Consider the following 17285-nt stretch of genomic DNA (forward strand, 5'->3'; position numbering starts at 1 on the left):
TAAATAGTATTTTTTGTATTTATCTATTTGGCTCATGTCTGTATGAGATATTGTCAGGCTGTCTCTATAAAGCAGTGGTTAAATACTTGTTGGGAGACATTTCTGACCTTATAAACTAAGAGGTTTTTATTTTTTCAACAGCTTTCTTTTAATTCTATCTACATTTTTTAACATTTCAGTTCTACAAAAACTGACATAATTCATGAGTCATTTCAAATATTTGTTTTGCTTGAAGTTTTAATATTTCAGAGTCTTTGAAGCAGATATCAGTAAAACAATTTTCTGAAACAGATGGCCAACACTTGGGATGTGATTATAAAGCAGAGAATAGTGTCATTTAGATAGATATATTTAAGCAAGCTCAACTATTTGAAAGTCTCCAATTAGTTCACCCTATCATATGAATTATAGCATGTCCAGTTCCTGATGTGGCTTGATTATATAACGTATTCTTAATGAACTTAACCTTTTCTTTTTTGGAAGAGCAAAAGTGTCAAAAAACAACATTTTTCATTTATTTTAACACTTAGTAAATTTTGAAATTAATCTCATCCCATTATTATAATTTTATGCATGAAATAAAGCGACCAGCAATACAAAAGTGTCAGTTGACATCATCTGTAAGCACAAAATATTGCAGGGCATTTATGTGGGAATTTGTGTAGGCGGCTTTTACATGCATATCAAAGAATTTCATAGAAGTATTAACTATGAGTTTCAATTGAATTATGTAATTGTCCTGTTACATTGGTGTTGGTATTTTATTTTTTACATGTTAAGTTCTAATTTTTCTCGCATTCAGCTGGACATTTCTTATTTTCCTTAAGATTTCCAAATGAATAATAACTTTTTTTTTTTTTTCCTATGAAACCTCTTTTCCTTTAGACTAACAAAGATTAGTGCAGTTGTCCATCCTTATCACAGCACTAGCTGTTTACTAGCACCATGGGCTAGTATGAAAAAATTAATTCAAAGCAACAAATAGGTTTAGGAATTGTTGTGCAAGGAATTATATAAATTTATAACTAAATCTTCAGTTTTCTAGGAGGTGACTATAAAGGCAGTTATATTTTAGTGATGACATCTATTCCCTTTTCAATTGCAGCTTCTGTAGACTGATAATTTCTTCAATCCATGCAGCCAGCAGTGGGTTTCTGCCACACCTCAGGTTTAATCTCTGAATTCAATTTAAATTTTGCCTTTCTTTTTCTACATGCTTAACAAGGGCACCTCTGCAGTCATACTACCTGGCTTAAGCCCAGCAAACCATAACAATATGTTAACTTTTATATGTCCCCTTTCAAATCTGCTGATTCACTGTCCTGACACTCAGTTTTGCACTATTGCACTGACTGCCACAGATTGCCTTCAATGAACTTAAAAGGAACCTGGTAGAGTTTCAGAAGATCTGTAATGACAGAAATTATTTTTCTTTTTTTACTGTGTTGGTGGTTGGACTGTGATGTAAACTCTGCAGACTGTTCGGGAAGCATTTGGATTGGGTTTTTTTAGATGGGAAATTAGTATGTTGTTGGTATGTGCACACCTTCTTTTGGATGTGAATTATTCTTTTCAGTTTTGGTAGATTTCATCATCCCTGCTGTATTATAAGAGTAGCATTATTGGAGAAATCTTTAAGTTGCTTTTCTGGCCTAGCCTCGGGGTCTGGGTATCAGGATGACCCCAAGATTCTAAAGGTCCTTGTTCTCCCAGCCCATGCAGCCAAAGGAGTCAGAGTGCATAGGATTGGCTTCTCAAGGTTGCTTATTTTTCCTTATCTATAACATTCTTTCTCTGACCTGCTGAGTTCTGTCTAGCAGGTCGGCCATGGCATTCTGTGTCTGCTGTCTTGGGTGGTGTTTACATTTTATACTAACAATTACGTGTACTATATTTACAATAATGTGCCGGTATCTATCATTTATGTTTGACAGTGTGTCTTCACCTTAAACCAATAGAAAAGTGTCACCATCATACCAAGACACAGATGACAAGAAAAAGGAGAAGAAGGTCATGACACACCCAAATGCCTTCATCTTGTCCCTCTGAACCCCATCCTAAAAACCCCAAAATTCCATACTTTTTCACTCTGTGCTAATTCAACTATCACACTACTCAAACCCTTGTGGCTTGTAATTCCTCATACAAAGTTGGCAGCTTTTTCCACAGGCTAAAATCGAAGCCACAGGTGTTTTTGACTTCATGCCAAGGTCTCTGAGCCCCCTTGCCAGGGTCTCGAGACAGTAAGGGCAGCCAGAGGGATGTCCTGGACTCCAACAGCCTAGTTGCAGATGGAGATTGAGGTTTACATAATGACATTATGTCTCTTTGCCACTTTTATTTCCATGTGGCAGCTTCTTGTCCACCAGAAAACTTTGTACCTTTTAGAAAATTTCACACAAAAGCATAGAGACTGTTAAGAAAATTATCTTCCAAAAAATATTTCACTTACTAATTATTAACCTAACAGGTCACAAAAACACTGAAAGGAGGCCAGAGTTGTAAAGAAAAATTTTTCAGGGCACAAATGTGTAATACCTCTTTGTACCCGTTATGTTTATTTTCATTTACTGTGGATGGCAGTTAAAATTTTAGTGCAAAGGGTAAAACATTAAGATTTATTATATTTTTCTTTAGTAAAAATCACGTGTTGAAAATGTTGATGCAATGTTGCAAAAATGATCGGATTTTTGGGAAAAAATGTAACATATTTTTCAATTCAAAAGTACGCACTTGATCATGCATTTAATTGTAAGTTGGTGAAATATATATATATTGGTTATGGAGAATATAAACTTGTAAAAATACTGGTATACAGTAAATTCTGTATTATGTGATGTACAGCAGTAGCTGTGAAAACTAAAATCCTACATTAGGTAATTTGGATTTTGAATAGGGAATGAAGGCATCCCAAGTAAAATACAATTTGGATTCTTTTAGGGATCTAAAAAATTCCTATGTTTATTTGTCACTTTATGAAATACATAAATATCCTTCCATTGACTCAGACATCTATCAAGCAGATAATGGTTCTCTAATTTAATTTGACTAGAAAATGTCCAAACTATTCTTTTCTTTTTCCCCTTCAGAACATTATCAACTATATGTTCCTGAGTCGGCTCAAGTTGGATCAGCAGTTGGCAAAATCAAAGCAAATGATGCAGACACGGGGTCAAATGCAGACATGAAGTACACGATTATAAATGGCGATGGCTCTGGGGTATTCTCCATATCTACTGACAAAGAAACAAGGGAAGGAATTCTCTCTCTGAAGAAGGTAAGCCATAGAAGATGTAAAATTTAGGTGAAAATTCTACTTTTGTCCCCAACCTGCTTGAATCTTGGCGTAGAAAATTAATCTGTGGCAATTAATGTGTAATTCAGTTTTCATAGACTGTTATTCTTTGATTTACTTTCCAGTTGGTATCTAAATGATCCAGTATTGTGATAAAGACTTAAAATGTTACTGGTCAAGCTATCACAGAGTTATCATTTATATGTAGTTCCTATATTTGTCCTAGTCAGTTGAGAGTTCTTATGTGAATTTGTTGTTATTGAGTCTTGTTATTTATATATTAATTATCCATATAATATTATATGTATAATATTATATATTATATATTATATGTTTATTATATAATATCAATAATATATACTGTATACTATATACTATATACTATATACTATATACTATATACTATGTACTATATACTATGTACTATATACTATATAATATGCTATATGTTATATGTTATATATTACATATTATATATTATATATTGCATACAATATATTACATATCACATATTACATATTACATATCACATATCATATATCATATATATCAATCATATATTATATGTTATATGTTATATGTTATATGTTATATGTTATATGTTATATGTTATATGTTATATGTTATATATTAAGACTTATTTTATATATATCCATAGACTATATATTCAAAATTCCTGATATGTATTCTGGTCTTGATTAATGGTTGAATAAATGAAGTCCTGAGAAAATGTGAAAGAAAAAAATAAATAAAAACTGTCATAAAGCATGATTTTTTTTTTTTGCTTCCAGATAGATATATATGTATTTAAGATATGAAAAATAGTTTCTGACTCAAGGAAATATTATATTAATAATTCATAAATATTTAAAAGATCTCTTTCTATATCTTAAAAAGAACGCTTTAACTCAGTGTCTTTTTTAAAGGTTATGCAATACCAACTTTTTTCAATCACATAAAAATAAACTGTCTTTTTTATACTACTGAATTTATTTCCTAATGGCCTTGTTATAGCTAGATCTGTTATTTCTTCTTTAAAATGAGCATTGTACCCTTACTATGGCTACTGTTCATTAACAATAACATTTATGCATATTCAAAACATGAAGCAGAAAGGAAGAATTTACAACAAAATGAAATACATAGAAAAATCTGTTACATCAATTTTCTTACTGGTTTTGGCAAAGTAACTTCAAAATATTTTTCACTATTATTTAGAATATGACAAAAGCATATATTGCCTGTTCTTTTACACACACATGACATAATTTTAGTAATTTTTACCTCAAGACACAAAAAGGTAAGTTTTGCTTAAGTAATGTTATATTCCAGTTGAGCAGAAATTCGGCACTTAAAAGTTACATAAACTTGTGTATTAGACCTCCATTATTTCCTTGGATACCTTATCCCTTTGTACAAGTGATCTTGGTTTTTTTCCTCTTTTTTTTTTCCTCTTTTTTTACTCAGAATTTTTATGCAGTTTAATAAGTATATTAGATGCTGTGTGCTGTAATTTCTTTTAATTTAAATTTGGTTTCAAGCTGAATTTTTTAAAAGCCCACCCAAAACTGATAATCTGAAATAAGAACAGAAGTGTTTTGGTTCTGTATATCAGATACCAGTGCCTTCTATAACAGTAAAATAAAATGATATATCTTCTAGTACTTTTCCAGAAGAATTTACAGTAGGAACATCAGAAAAGCCAAAAGTAAATATATTATTGTGTCTAATGACCTGAAATCCTCATAAAAATATTAAATCTTTCCTTATGTGAGATTCTGATGGAAAAAATAAAATTTTTCAGTGCCTCCATTTGTATGCAAAGGCTAGGAGTGTGAGACTCTTTTTTAGTCTCATTCTGGGCTGACCCAAAACATCCAGTACTTTCATTATCTAACTTACTGACAAACCTGTGGAGCCATTCTTCAGACTCAAAGATCCTTCCACAAAGGATTGATTACAAACTGTCATGAAGTATTTCCACTTTACCTCATGCATTTCCTCATTTGAGTAAGAAACTGGAGAAACCCAAATAAATTAGCCTAGTAAAAGCTATTATTATCTGTATCCTTCAAAAAAAGAATGGTCACCATGCTCCCCCTTTATCATGATTTTCAGAAAAATATGTTAGAACTCTCCTGACCTCAAGTTGGCAAGTATCATTCAGGCTTTCCAGAAAAAGTGTCTAACAGCCCATGTGTCTTCAATTTTGTAAAATGAGACTGGGAATGTTCAAGAAACAGATACTTATTTCCCATAAAATTCTGTAACTCTTTTTAGGGGTTACAGTTACCCTAATATGTAATTCCTTTTGGGAGTCTCACATTAGGCACTCAAACTGCAGTATAGTGGACAGCAGCATTTTCCAGTTAGCCCTGTAACTGGTCACTTGGGCTACATTGGCATTTTCAGTTTGGCATAAGAATTATAATAGCCAATGAATACATACCGCAGTTATGTTGGTAATTGAAATGGAAAGATATTATTAATTGGGAAAATAGAAAACATGAACAAAAATTCTGTTTAATTCATCTACGATATAAAAGTATATATTTATATATAAATATATAAATATATTTGCTTTTTTTCTGGGAAAGACAATGATCTTCAGTGTTATGATAATTTTCAGTAAATACAGAAATAATTTGCATATTTAGAGGCACAAGACAAGTCTCTCACCTTATATATACACTAATAATTGAGATGTTATAGGAAGAAAAAAAAGCAAATGAAAGCAAAAAACTACTCTGACTATATTTAAAATGTCAGCTTTTTCTGATTATCTGAATAGATTATTCCCTTTAAAAAAAAGTGTTATTGTCTGATCAAAGAACTAGATAAAAAAGTTTGTGTTACTACAAGACTTTATGTCATTCCTCATGTGTTTTCTGAGAGAAATTAATCTTTCTGTACAAGTTAATTCAATCATTGTCAATATAAACTGATTTTTCCAAAAAGACATCAAAGTTCCAGTCCTATTTTAAACCCGTTTATTCTTAGACTATACATGCTGCAGAGAAATGAGAATCACTAGTCAATATTTCACTGCTCACAACAAAAAAAACATAAATTAATAGACATCTGAGAATTTATTAAATGTATATTTCTTTACAAATTGACTTGAGTAGTATACTTAGCTGCTTTTTCTAGCATAGTAATAGATTTACTAGGCTATGGTAAATTTCCATGCCTTTAAAACTTTTTATTTTACATTCAGGAAAGGGAAACAGAGAATATGAGGGCCAAAAAAGCCTTATACTGTTAGAGTTCAGAGAATTAATTAATTGTCCTTAAGTACACAGAGGAGAAATCAAACAAATATATAAAGTGTATATAAATCCTGACCATTTTTTCTTATACACCATCAGTCAAATTTATTGTAGATTTCATCTACAAAATGCACACTGACAGTGACAAGCCATAGATTGAGTTCCTCATATGTCTTGCCTAATGTATTACTTTGCCACTCCTTGGGGTGACAGGAAATACTATTTTAAACTTGGATGAAGAGTTTTTGTTAGGTAGACTGTAATGCCCACACAGAATGATACTGGAAATCTGCCATGCCATAGTGACAATAAAAATTCTGGTTCTAAAAAAAAAAAAAAAAATCCATGCATATGCAACTTCTTTTAATGATTTGACTGTGTTTTGAAACTGTTGAAAATAGACTACATCTGCTCTCTTGCAGTAAGTGAGTGTTTTCCTGCAAGAAGTTGCTTTTATTCAGTTGAGGATAAAAGAGATGCCCAAAAGAATCTTAATGTTCCCGTCGCTGTCTATGAAGCTTTCTTATTTAAGATGTGAAGCTATTTTAATTCAGGATACATCAATCTCTACTTTATTCAGGAATTAGGATTTAATGATTAAAACCTAAAGGTGACAAAATCCAGACACTACATTATCATGAAAGTAGCATCTGAGGCTGATTTGAAACCAGGGTGATTTCCAAAACTAGTATCTTTTCCAAAACTCTGTTGTAGAGAAAAATTGAAACCATCCTGCTTCATTTATATCCTTCTACATACAAGGTATGGCAGTGGCTGCCAGAATATCAGAGAATATCATCCCTTTCCAGTAACATGAATAAATGTTTAAGTTAAACAAAAAAGATGTTGTTAAGTTGCTAACAGGCTAAACTGTAGAACAGAATGTCTCTGAGAATTGTTTTTTTTCTGCCAACAGCCACTCAACTATGAAAAAAAGAAATCATATACACTTAATATAGAAGGAGCAAATACTCACCTGGATTTTCGCTTTTCACACTTGGGACCATTCAAAGATGTAACAATGTTGAAGGTCATTGTTGGCGATGTGGATGAACCCCCGCTCTTCACTATGCCTTCCTATGTTATGGAAGTTTATGAAAATGCAAAGATTGGGACTCCTGTTGGCACAGTAACGGCACACGATCCTGATGCTGCAAACAGTTTAGTGAGGTATAGTAAATCCAAATTATAGGGATAATTATTCAATCATGACATTGAATTTCACAAGCTTAATGGTTAATGAGATCTGGAGTGTGTGTAGACTGTTTATTTTAGTACATAAAGGGAAACATAAATTGGAACAGTGTCATGATCAGTCTGTATAGATTAGATTTAGTAACATAACCTTCAGCCTTTATTTGGTTTGCACTATAATTCCCATCACTGGTCTGAGCAAAGGCCTGATTTTCCAGTGGTGTCCTACTGTAAATCTGTTAAATGTCATAGCACTGTTTTTCCCCTGTATGTCAAAATTGTGCTGGCCCTCTGCACACTTGCTGCACTGTAGTTGCCCCAGGTGCTTGTGCAAGACAGCAACAGGTTTAGATACATCTTCCTTTTAGACACATGCAGGATCATTTTTGCAAAACTTTGGTTGAGGATGTGACCAATATTTTGTAACATGCTTCAGCTTCAGAAAAGCATCAAAAGAATCAAACACATGCAATAATGAATTCTGTGGAACAATATATGAAATGTATGTGTCAAAGGTGGCAGTAGATCTAAAAAGTTTCCAAAAAATATCCACAAAAACAGTTTTGATGCTTTTCCTTTCCATGACATAATGATATAGCCTTTGTAGAAATCATATTATTATATCCTTGGAAAGCATTTTTCTTCAGCTAGTTAAGGATATTTAATTTCCTGACTGAGTTGAAATCTGCTGGGTATGTGTAATAGTCTTGGTAAGATGAAACAATCTTTTCAGACAAATGAAGACATCAGTTTTTTATGGTTCTTTTGTGATAATAGCCTAAGATTCAAAATGTTTTGTGTCAGAGAATCAATATCTGCAATTTCTTAGTGGCAAGTTATTGCCTTTGAAAAATTTTCACTATGGTTTCTGTGCCTAAATTTTAACATACATAATAAAATGTTGCTAAAAATAGCTGCCAAATGCCTCTAGCTCTAATACTATGATTCTGAAACTATTAACACAGTCAGACCAATCACCATTGTGGAAATTTGGAATAGGAAGGGCAAGTGCATAGTTGACTAGCTGGTCCATAATTCTGTCTGTTGCCCATAACAGTTTTGTCTAGAAAGAGATAAATCTGGCAAAAGTGAAGCAGCAGCAGTTTGTACAAAGCCTAGGAAGGTCAGAAGTAGATTTTCGGGGTGAAACAGTCAGTAATCTGGAGATAGAGGGATCATAAGGAAAAAAAAAAATTCAAATATTGAGCTTTTTGTATTTGCCTTTTTTTTTTCCAAACCTGAATTTGTAACCAGTGATTGAGGACAGAATATTAAGTATCCATATTATTCATATAATTGAGGGAAAAAAATTGTCCTTACCTTTGTCTATCATGTTTTTCCCTCAATTGAGATATATTTTTGAGTTGTTCCTTCCATATCTCTATGTCTCAATGGAGAAAAATATATAGTGAAAACATAACATACCAAACCATGAAGATCTGAAGGGAGCCAGTTCTCACTCAGTTACATGTTGGTGGGGTTTGGCAAAGGCAGTGGCAGCTCAGATATCCTTGGCATTATATTGTAACCAGGTCCACCCTCTAGCCAGGCTTTATCCATGTTGGTGGAACTGACAGTGATTGTCATTTGTGAGAGTGTGGGCTTTTTACGAAGGTGCTGATTCTCTAAGACCTGAACTAATATCTTGCTGTGTAGGACCCTAAACAGACATCAGGCTGGGTTGTTGTGCCCTCAAGTTTTCCTTGAGCTTCCTCCTGCTGGAGCAGAAATGCAGATCTGAGAATGGACAGCTCCAATCCCTCCTCCCTTACCTCAACTTCACACAGAAACGCTGATGTACTACAGAAGGGCTTTGTATTGTTTCAAGATCTGGCTGCAGCTTGGGAAACTATAGGTTGGAAGAGGTGTGACCTGAGAAGTGGGACAGACTACATGGGCTGAGCTGCTGCTCCACTTGAAGGAAGGGTCCTGCCCCATGCTCCACTCGAGAGCGAAGAGCAAAGGAGCTGCTCAGAGGTGGCTGTATTTCTCAGAAGTGTTCATGCAGTGCACTTATGGCCTTTTGTGCTGCAGGAAATGTCTCCACTGCTTGTCTGAAACCCTGAAGAGTCTGAAAGACAGTCAGAAGTAATGAAGTCACATCTCTTCTTTGTTTCCCCACAATTCCTAGCTAATTGAAAATAAAAATAATGATTATAAAAATGTAATTAAGAAGATTCAGTGTAACTTTTGTAGAAAGCAGAGGCCACAATCTCCAGGGAAGATAGGTACTGATAGGACTTGACCTGCTGATCTCTGTGTAACAGGGGAGTAACAGAACAGCACTTCTTATCCAAATGGCTCAGATACATCTCTAAATACTGTAAGGCTACAGGACAAGATTCAGAGCAACGATTTGCTTATCAGTCTTTCCTAATCCACTTGTGCATCCTTTCCACTTTATGAGGACACTTGCTGCTGTGTATGAGATTGATTAAGCATTTAAGCACGCATAGTTGAAACCATATCACTTTGCTATTCAGCTGTTAAAAGAGATCCAGTGCTGTGATTTGTTCACTGCCCAATTAAGTAACAGTTTATTTTGATGGCAGAAACAAATCTTGTATACAGAAAAATGGTTGGAAATGTAGTTAAGATAATTAACAGTGTTGAAATCTTTTTAAGTTATTTGAACTGAACACAAAAATAAATAGCAGCATCTACTGCTATCAGTAGAGGGTGGACAATGTGGGTTTTGTCCTTATTTCCTCACTGCAATTTCATCACAGTGATTTCATCTTGTTCCTGAGCTGAGCAGTCTTCAGAAGGCACTGTCTTTTTGCCAGTGCTTGTACTAGTGTTTTAGTCTTTAGACCCCAGCAGAACAACCTCTGTAATAACAAATGTAGCTAATAGCTGTGGGGTCTTTTTATTCAGTATTTATTTGATTGGCAATTTGGACTGTTCGAAAGGTTTTTTCTTTTCAAGTTGATTGATGTTTTCTCTTTAAAAAGATAGAAATGCATTTTCAGGGAAACTTTTTAAAATGCTATGCTTTAGAATAAGATTATTATTCTACTGAAACATAAAAAGCAAGATATAATAGAAAGCATAAGAAATAAATATATTAAAACTTCATCATATATTAGTTTTAAATATAAAGAGGTTTTGAGTAGTTTGAAAATCACTTAAAAATTTACCTAAAAAAAATATTTTCTAAATCAACAGAAAACATCCTTATTTGTCATTCATTCATCGGTATTACTGCTCTGTTGGAACATATACGAGAAACTAATCCCCTTTCATTGCTTTGTATCAAGTATTCTGCTTCCATACTCATATCTTTTGTTGCTTGAAAAGGTCAGCGTTAAGTCATGTCTTATAATAATATCTGATGTACAAGTGGATCTTGAAAAGTATCTTCCCACACAATACAGAAGAGAGCATGACTATTAAATGCTCTAATTACATTTTTTTCTTTGTCCGTTATTCATTTTAAATCTCTGTATATCTACTTAGAAATTATCTTTTTTTTCTTTCTGATATCATACACAGAAGACCTGCATGGAGATTAGGGGTGTAAACAGCTTTTAATTGGCAAGGAACCCGGCTGTTAGTGCTGCCTCAGGGCAGGGCAGAGTCTCTTGAAACCCTGACATCCTCCTGTAGGTGGTCATCCTTGGGTGGTGAGTCCACCCAGGCACAGTTCATACTCCACATGATCCTTGGAGCTTTCCAACTGCCTCTGCTCTGTTGCCAGTGGAATGTTTTTCAGAAACATAATGCTGCAGTTGTTCCCCAAGCCACCTCCAAGGCAGTGATTCAGAAAAGAGCTAAGATGTAGTTTTAAGACCATGATGCTTTCTGCAGCTCTGACGTAATAGTGAAATTAGTTTGATGACATAGACCAGTCCCCTCAGAATAACTTCCCAGTTTGATAACGAAAACCTTTGTTAACCTAATACACTTAAGAGTTAAGTGTTTGAGAAATAAGACATCCCATTATAGAAATACAATAGCATCAGATCACTCCTTTGAGTGCTACTTTGTCATGCAGTGATACAGGAGGTAAATCATTGTTTTGAGCATTAATGATGGGACCTCTGCCCCCTCTAGTAATTTTTTTACACCCACTTATTATGTTTAACTTAGGTTGTTTACATTTCTGGGAAGAATTTTTCTTTCCTGGTATCTAACAGAAAACTTCTGGTGAACGGGTTACAGGTCCTGATCAGGACTCTAGCTGTGACAGTGCTGTCAAATGATAAGAAAGATAAGCATCTTCCCTTTTCAGAAGGTATGAATTGCTTGGCTAAAAACAACTTTGTATTTTTTTTTTTTTTTTTGGTCCTTGGAAGACTGATTTGTTATATTAATACTTTGGAACTCAAGTTCCAAATTTTCTGTTGGACCCTAATCAGGCTGTTGTATGTCTTGCTATCATGTATTTTATTCACAAGGATTGATCAGCTATAAGAAACAGAAGTCAGAAAAAAACCCTGTTGCTTTGATTTTGGTTTGGGTTTTTATTTATTTTTTCTTTTTTTTCTGCTAAAAATTAATTTTAATTTTTAAAAAATTATTTTGTCCTAAAAATTGACTTTTAATTTTGTGCTAAGTTGGTGAAGAACAAGAGTACAATCTCAGCCATGACCCTGCTTCCCGCTTTTCTAATGGTCTTATGTTGTTGCCTTAAAATGGATGATATATCATAATGGTTATAATACATGTATATATTAATGAGTACAACAACTTGCTTTCCAACACCACACCTGGTATGTAGAGGCTGTAATAAATTCATAGTTCCTTTCTCCTATTTTGATTTAAACTGACAAACTTCTCTTTCCTTCTTTCAGAAAGAATAATAAAAAATTAATTAATTAGAGGTGCAAATTATTATAACAATTAATATGGTGTAGGAATTTTGCTTTCAATTCCTATATTAGGTAGAGAAACTTATTTTAACTTTTTCTGCATTGATTGTAAAAGATACTCATCTTTTAGATTCATCTGAAAGTAAATACTTTTTGTCATCAGCCTTTAGAAAGTAATCTTAATTTTCAGTAAGCAGTATTTTAAGAGGTATGCTTATACGTAGATGAAAAAGCATAACCCATAAGTTTTATGTTTTCCTATAATTATTTCTCAAAGTCTTAAAGACAAAGTATTGGGAAAAAAAAACAGGTTTTGTACTTCTTTTCTATTGTAAAGTTTAAATTTGCTAGAGATAGAATAAAACCTTAACTTGTGATTCAAATTGAAGGGAGGTGCAAGACAACTGCATGAAATGATCACAGGAAGGGGCTGAAAATTAAATTATATTTTTAAGGTTCCCCCGCCTCTTCCCCCATTCTCTGAGATCAATTCAGTTTCTATGCTACTCATCCATACTCTCAGTAGGGAGAAGGGATAAGATTGTTTCCTTGTGGAAAATACAGAAGTCCCTTCTCCTAGGTATTTTCATTTGCCTTACTTGCTCTTTGAATGTCATATAAGAGAAATAAAATCGGTTTGTTTCCTGCTGTCCTGTGTACAGCCAGCACAGCTTCCCTAAGGACAAGTCTTTGACCAGTCTAGTGGCCTTGACCAGTCTAGTGGCCTTGATTGAGTGACTGCATCAGTGGACAAGGGAAGGGTTACAGATGTCATTTATCTGGACTTCTGTAAAGCCTTTGACACAGTCCCCCACAACATAATTTTCTCTAAACTGGGAAGAGATGGATTGGATGAGTGGACTGTTGGACTGTTTGAGGTGACATAATTGCAGCTTCCCAGTACCTGAAGGGAGCCTACACGAAAGATGGAGAGGAACTATATACAAGAGCATGTAGTGACAGGACAAGAGGGAATGGCTTCAAACTGAAGGAGAGTTGGTTTAGCTTAGATATTCTCTAAACTGGGAAGAGATGGATTGGATGAGTGGACTGTTGGACTGTTTGAGGTGACATAATTGCAGCTTCCCAGTACCTGAAGGGAGCCTACACGAAAGATGGAGAGGAACTATATACAAGAGCATGTAGTGACAGGACAAGAGGGAATGGCTTCAAACTGAAGGAGAGTTGGTTTAGCTTAGATATTAGCAAAAAATTCTCCACTATGAGGGTGGTAAGACATTGAAAAAGGTTGCCCAGAGAAGTTGTGGATGCCACATACCTGGAAATGTGTAAGGCCTGGTTGGATGGGGCTCTGAGCAATCTGGTCTAGGGGAAGGTCTCACTGCCCATGTCAGAGGGGTTGGAACTAGATGATATCCAAGGTCCCTTCCAACCCAGGCTATGATTAAATGAGTCTATGACTCTGTGTTGGCTGTACTTAGGGCAGCTTGCTGAGATCAGTGCCATCATGTAGCGTGACCATCCCTCCCTCATATGCCCATGGAGTAGCATGCAAGATTTTCCAGATCCTGACAGGCCTGTGCTGGCAGAGACAAAGGCAGAAATCTGCCCTCCTCAAAGGAGACCTCAAAGCACAACACCATCATAATCCTCCAGTACCCTCTCTACAATTGTCAGTAAACTGAGACAGAAAAAGAGCACCCTCTTTTGAATGGCTGGAGAGAGATGGGAATTTTTCTTCAATTTCTTCACTAATTCTCCATCTGACTTCACAGTGAGAAAACATTTTAAAACCTTTCTTTATAGTGTTGAGGTGAGAGGTCTGTTGCTGTTTTGTTCCCTGAGGCTTCAAATTAGTTTTGATTCTTGTCAAATTATGTGTCCTAGGTCTCCCAGTAACAAATATGTCCATGTCCTTGAGCAGGAACTGGTAAGATATTCTGACAGCTCTTCCGACAAGGAAGAATCCAGCTCAGGATAGTGGTCAGAATCCCACAACAACCAGAACCACCTCCATCCCTCCCTGAGAGCTGAGAGAGGAAACAGTGACAGATCAACTTTTTGACCATGACTGATTTTTCATGCCAGAATATTATCTTTATGTTTCTATAATTTCTACTGATTTCAAAATGTCTCAAGTATCAACAGTCTTTTATGGTTTTAGAGTCAGCCTTCATACATGAACATCTCTAGAGTGTAGTCATCGATAGGGTCATGCAACTCCAATAAATAGGCATAAATCTATCAATCTTGGTTTTATTTGGTTTGGTGTATAATGTGTAGAGAAAAAAAAGATAGTATGTAAGTAAAATACCATTTTACTTAGTGTAGTCATTCGATAGGGTCATGCAACTCCAATAAATAGGCATAAATCTATCAATCTTGGTTTTATTTGGTTTGGTGTATAATATGTAGAGAAAAAAAAAGATAGTATGTAAGGAAAATACCATTTTTTAGCTGGTAGGTAGAAAAGTAGGTGTAGATGTAGAGAAGTAGCTGTAGCTGTAGCTAGCTTGTAGGGCAAAATAATAGTGCAACACTGAATGCACACTGACTGCACCTTATTTCTTATCAGCATCTGAATGTTAATCTTTTTGAATAACAAGTAATTTGGATACAAAAAGGTATAGTTTTGCCATCAACATATCTACTTGAAATGCTTTTGGACAGTCATAATTCTCTGAAGAAATTCATAAAGTCAAGAAAAGAAGACAAATCTTTATCTTGCTTTGAATTCTGAATTATGCCTTGAAGGGTGTGGCCTGTTCTTAGCCTACACTGGCTGGTAGAACTAGCTGGAAAAATGATCAGTGATTAACACATGCAGACAGAAACTGCCAGCTATAAATGATGAGTGTCTAGAAAAGACTTATTGCCTTCAAATGAGCAATGTTCCAAATTTCTTGTGTCCAAGGTGAGCAGTGTCCTAGAGGATGGGAATGAGAACTGGAGCAGGAAGCTGACCTCTGCATAAAATTCAAACCAGCAGTGGATGCCTCTCAGAGACTTTCCTGGGAGACAGTGGTTCACTGCTGTGAATTCCCCTGTGTCCCCTGGGATCCCGCAACTCACAGCTTTAGGACTGGGACATGGAACATTGCCACTCTGTCTGTGCTGAGATTTCAGTAGGAGAGGTGAGCCAGGAGTCCTGTATGGGAAAAACAAGGTACTGTTGATCAGCTGGTGTATGTCAGCTGGCAGCCAGCACCAGAGAGAACTCAGCGGGAACAGCATATTGAATCAACTTCCTTTAAATACTGTGAGAGGAACAGTACCTTTCTCAAAGTTATGCTGTGTCTGTTTGAAAAGAAAGCAAAGGAACAGTAAACAGAGGGAATACCTTATTCAAGCTATCTTCTAATGTATTCAATTTTCACACCTGGAAAGCGCAGTTGGAGGCTGCAGTTCTCAGTAGCAGGAGAGCCAAGAAGCTCTGGAACATCAAATGCCTCCTTAATGTACCAGACATGCTGCTGGGAGAAAATTGGTTACCTGCTGATTGGCATGACTTCTGACTCATATTTCACAATTGCTTTTCTCTCCTGGCTAAATTTGTTTGAACTATGGGGAAATAAATTGGCCCTGGAATGGAGATACTGAAGTGCAAGATAGCCACGGCAACAGAATGTCTCCCCGCCACCTCATTTGGGTTCAAGGCTTTGTTGCTGGTTCCCAGGCTCATGAGTGCTGCTGTCAGGAGGCAGAGAGAAGATAAAAGGCACGTATTGAAGTTATGTCCCAGCATGGGCCACTTCTTGTTGTTCTCCAGCTGGTGAAACACACAGAGTGTCAACCGGTTGGTTCTCTCAGTCTTTGTCATGATGTATCTCCTTTTCTCACTCTATGAAGTTGCTTACTCTTCCTTTTCTAAGATATTTTATAAAATGAAATAAAAATTTCTGTACTTTATCTCTTTCTGGTAAAGTTTCTTGCTTAAATATTTAACTGAACAGGTTTCCTTATAATGGCATTTGACTTTTAACTGATAAGTCTTTAAAGATATAATTGGTTGGACAAGGTTCTGTTCCATTCCCATGGACTTTTTTTAGTAATTCTTTGTAAGCAGCTTCACTTTTATTTGAGAACTGGCTATTTGCCTATATCTCAAAAGTCCAAGGAAGTACTGTGATCTTTGAATTCATATCTGGCTAAAGTTTATCTTTGGAAGTTTATTATCAATATGAGATTTGCAGCCAAGGTAGAAATATGTAACAGAGTTCATTTTTGCAGTTGATAAATAGGGTAATAAATTAAAAAAAAAAAGAAAAGAAGTTAAAGATTGGATTAAAAAAAAGAACAAAACAACTTAAAATCTCAAAACTATTTTAAAAGTTCAAACTCACAGTTTGTCCTTTAAACACAGTAACTAGATAGAGCCATACAAGAACAGTAACAGCCTATGCCATTTATCTATCCAGTGATAGACTGGTGTTAATACTAAGACAATAATTTAGGTAGAGAGATTCTGAAAATGCTTATGCCTTTTAGTTTCAGAAGCCCTCCTAAAAGGTTTGGACATAATTAATATTTCTAAACTACTTTAGCACTTTTGAATTTTTTCTCCATTTTAAGCAGTCTTTGTATTATTAGAATCTGACAGGTTGAATACTGAAAGCAGATTTGTATGTTCCATAGTGACCTTCTGCCCAAGGGTCATCATTCATATATTTTTCTTTTTATTTCCTTATTGACGCAAATGCTTTTAGTTTTCAGCAAAAATGGAGGAATATCTGTCATCACTGACTCACTGCT

General features: G+C 35.0%; 1 protein-coding gene across 3 annotated transcripts in view; it reads left to right on the plus strand.

The window, feature by feature from the left end:
- The window catches only part of CDH18 (cadherin 18), a 160303-nt gene that overhangs the window by 106176 nt on the left and 36842 nt on the right, over positions 1–17285 (plus strand). For all 3 annotated transcript variants that reach the window (XM_053957694.1, XM_053957677.1, XM_053957687.1), the window contains exons 5-6: positions 3090–3277; positions 7481–7734. In XM_053957694.1, the coding sequence (XP_053813669.1) occupies positions 3090–3277; positions 7481–7734 (442 nt within the window). The remainder of the gene's footprint in view (positions 1–3089; positions 3278–7480; positions 7735–17285) is intronic.

Source organism: Vidua chalybeata, chromosome 1 (assembly GCF_026979565.1).
Source record: "Vidua chalybeata isolate OUT-0048 chromosome 1, bVidCha1 merged haplotype, whole genome shotgun sequence".
NCBI classification, from domain to species: Eukaryota; Metazoa; Chordata; class Aves; order Passeriformes; family Viduidae; genus Vidua; species Vidua chalybeata.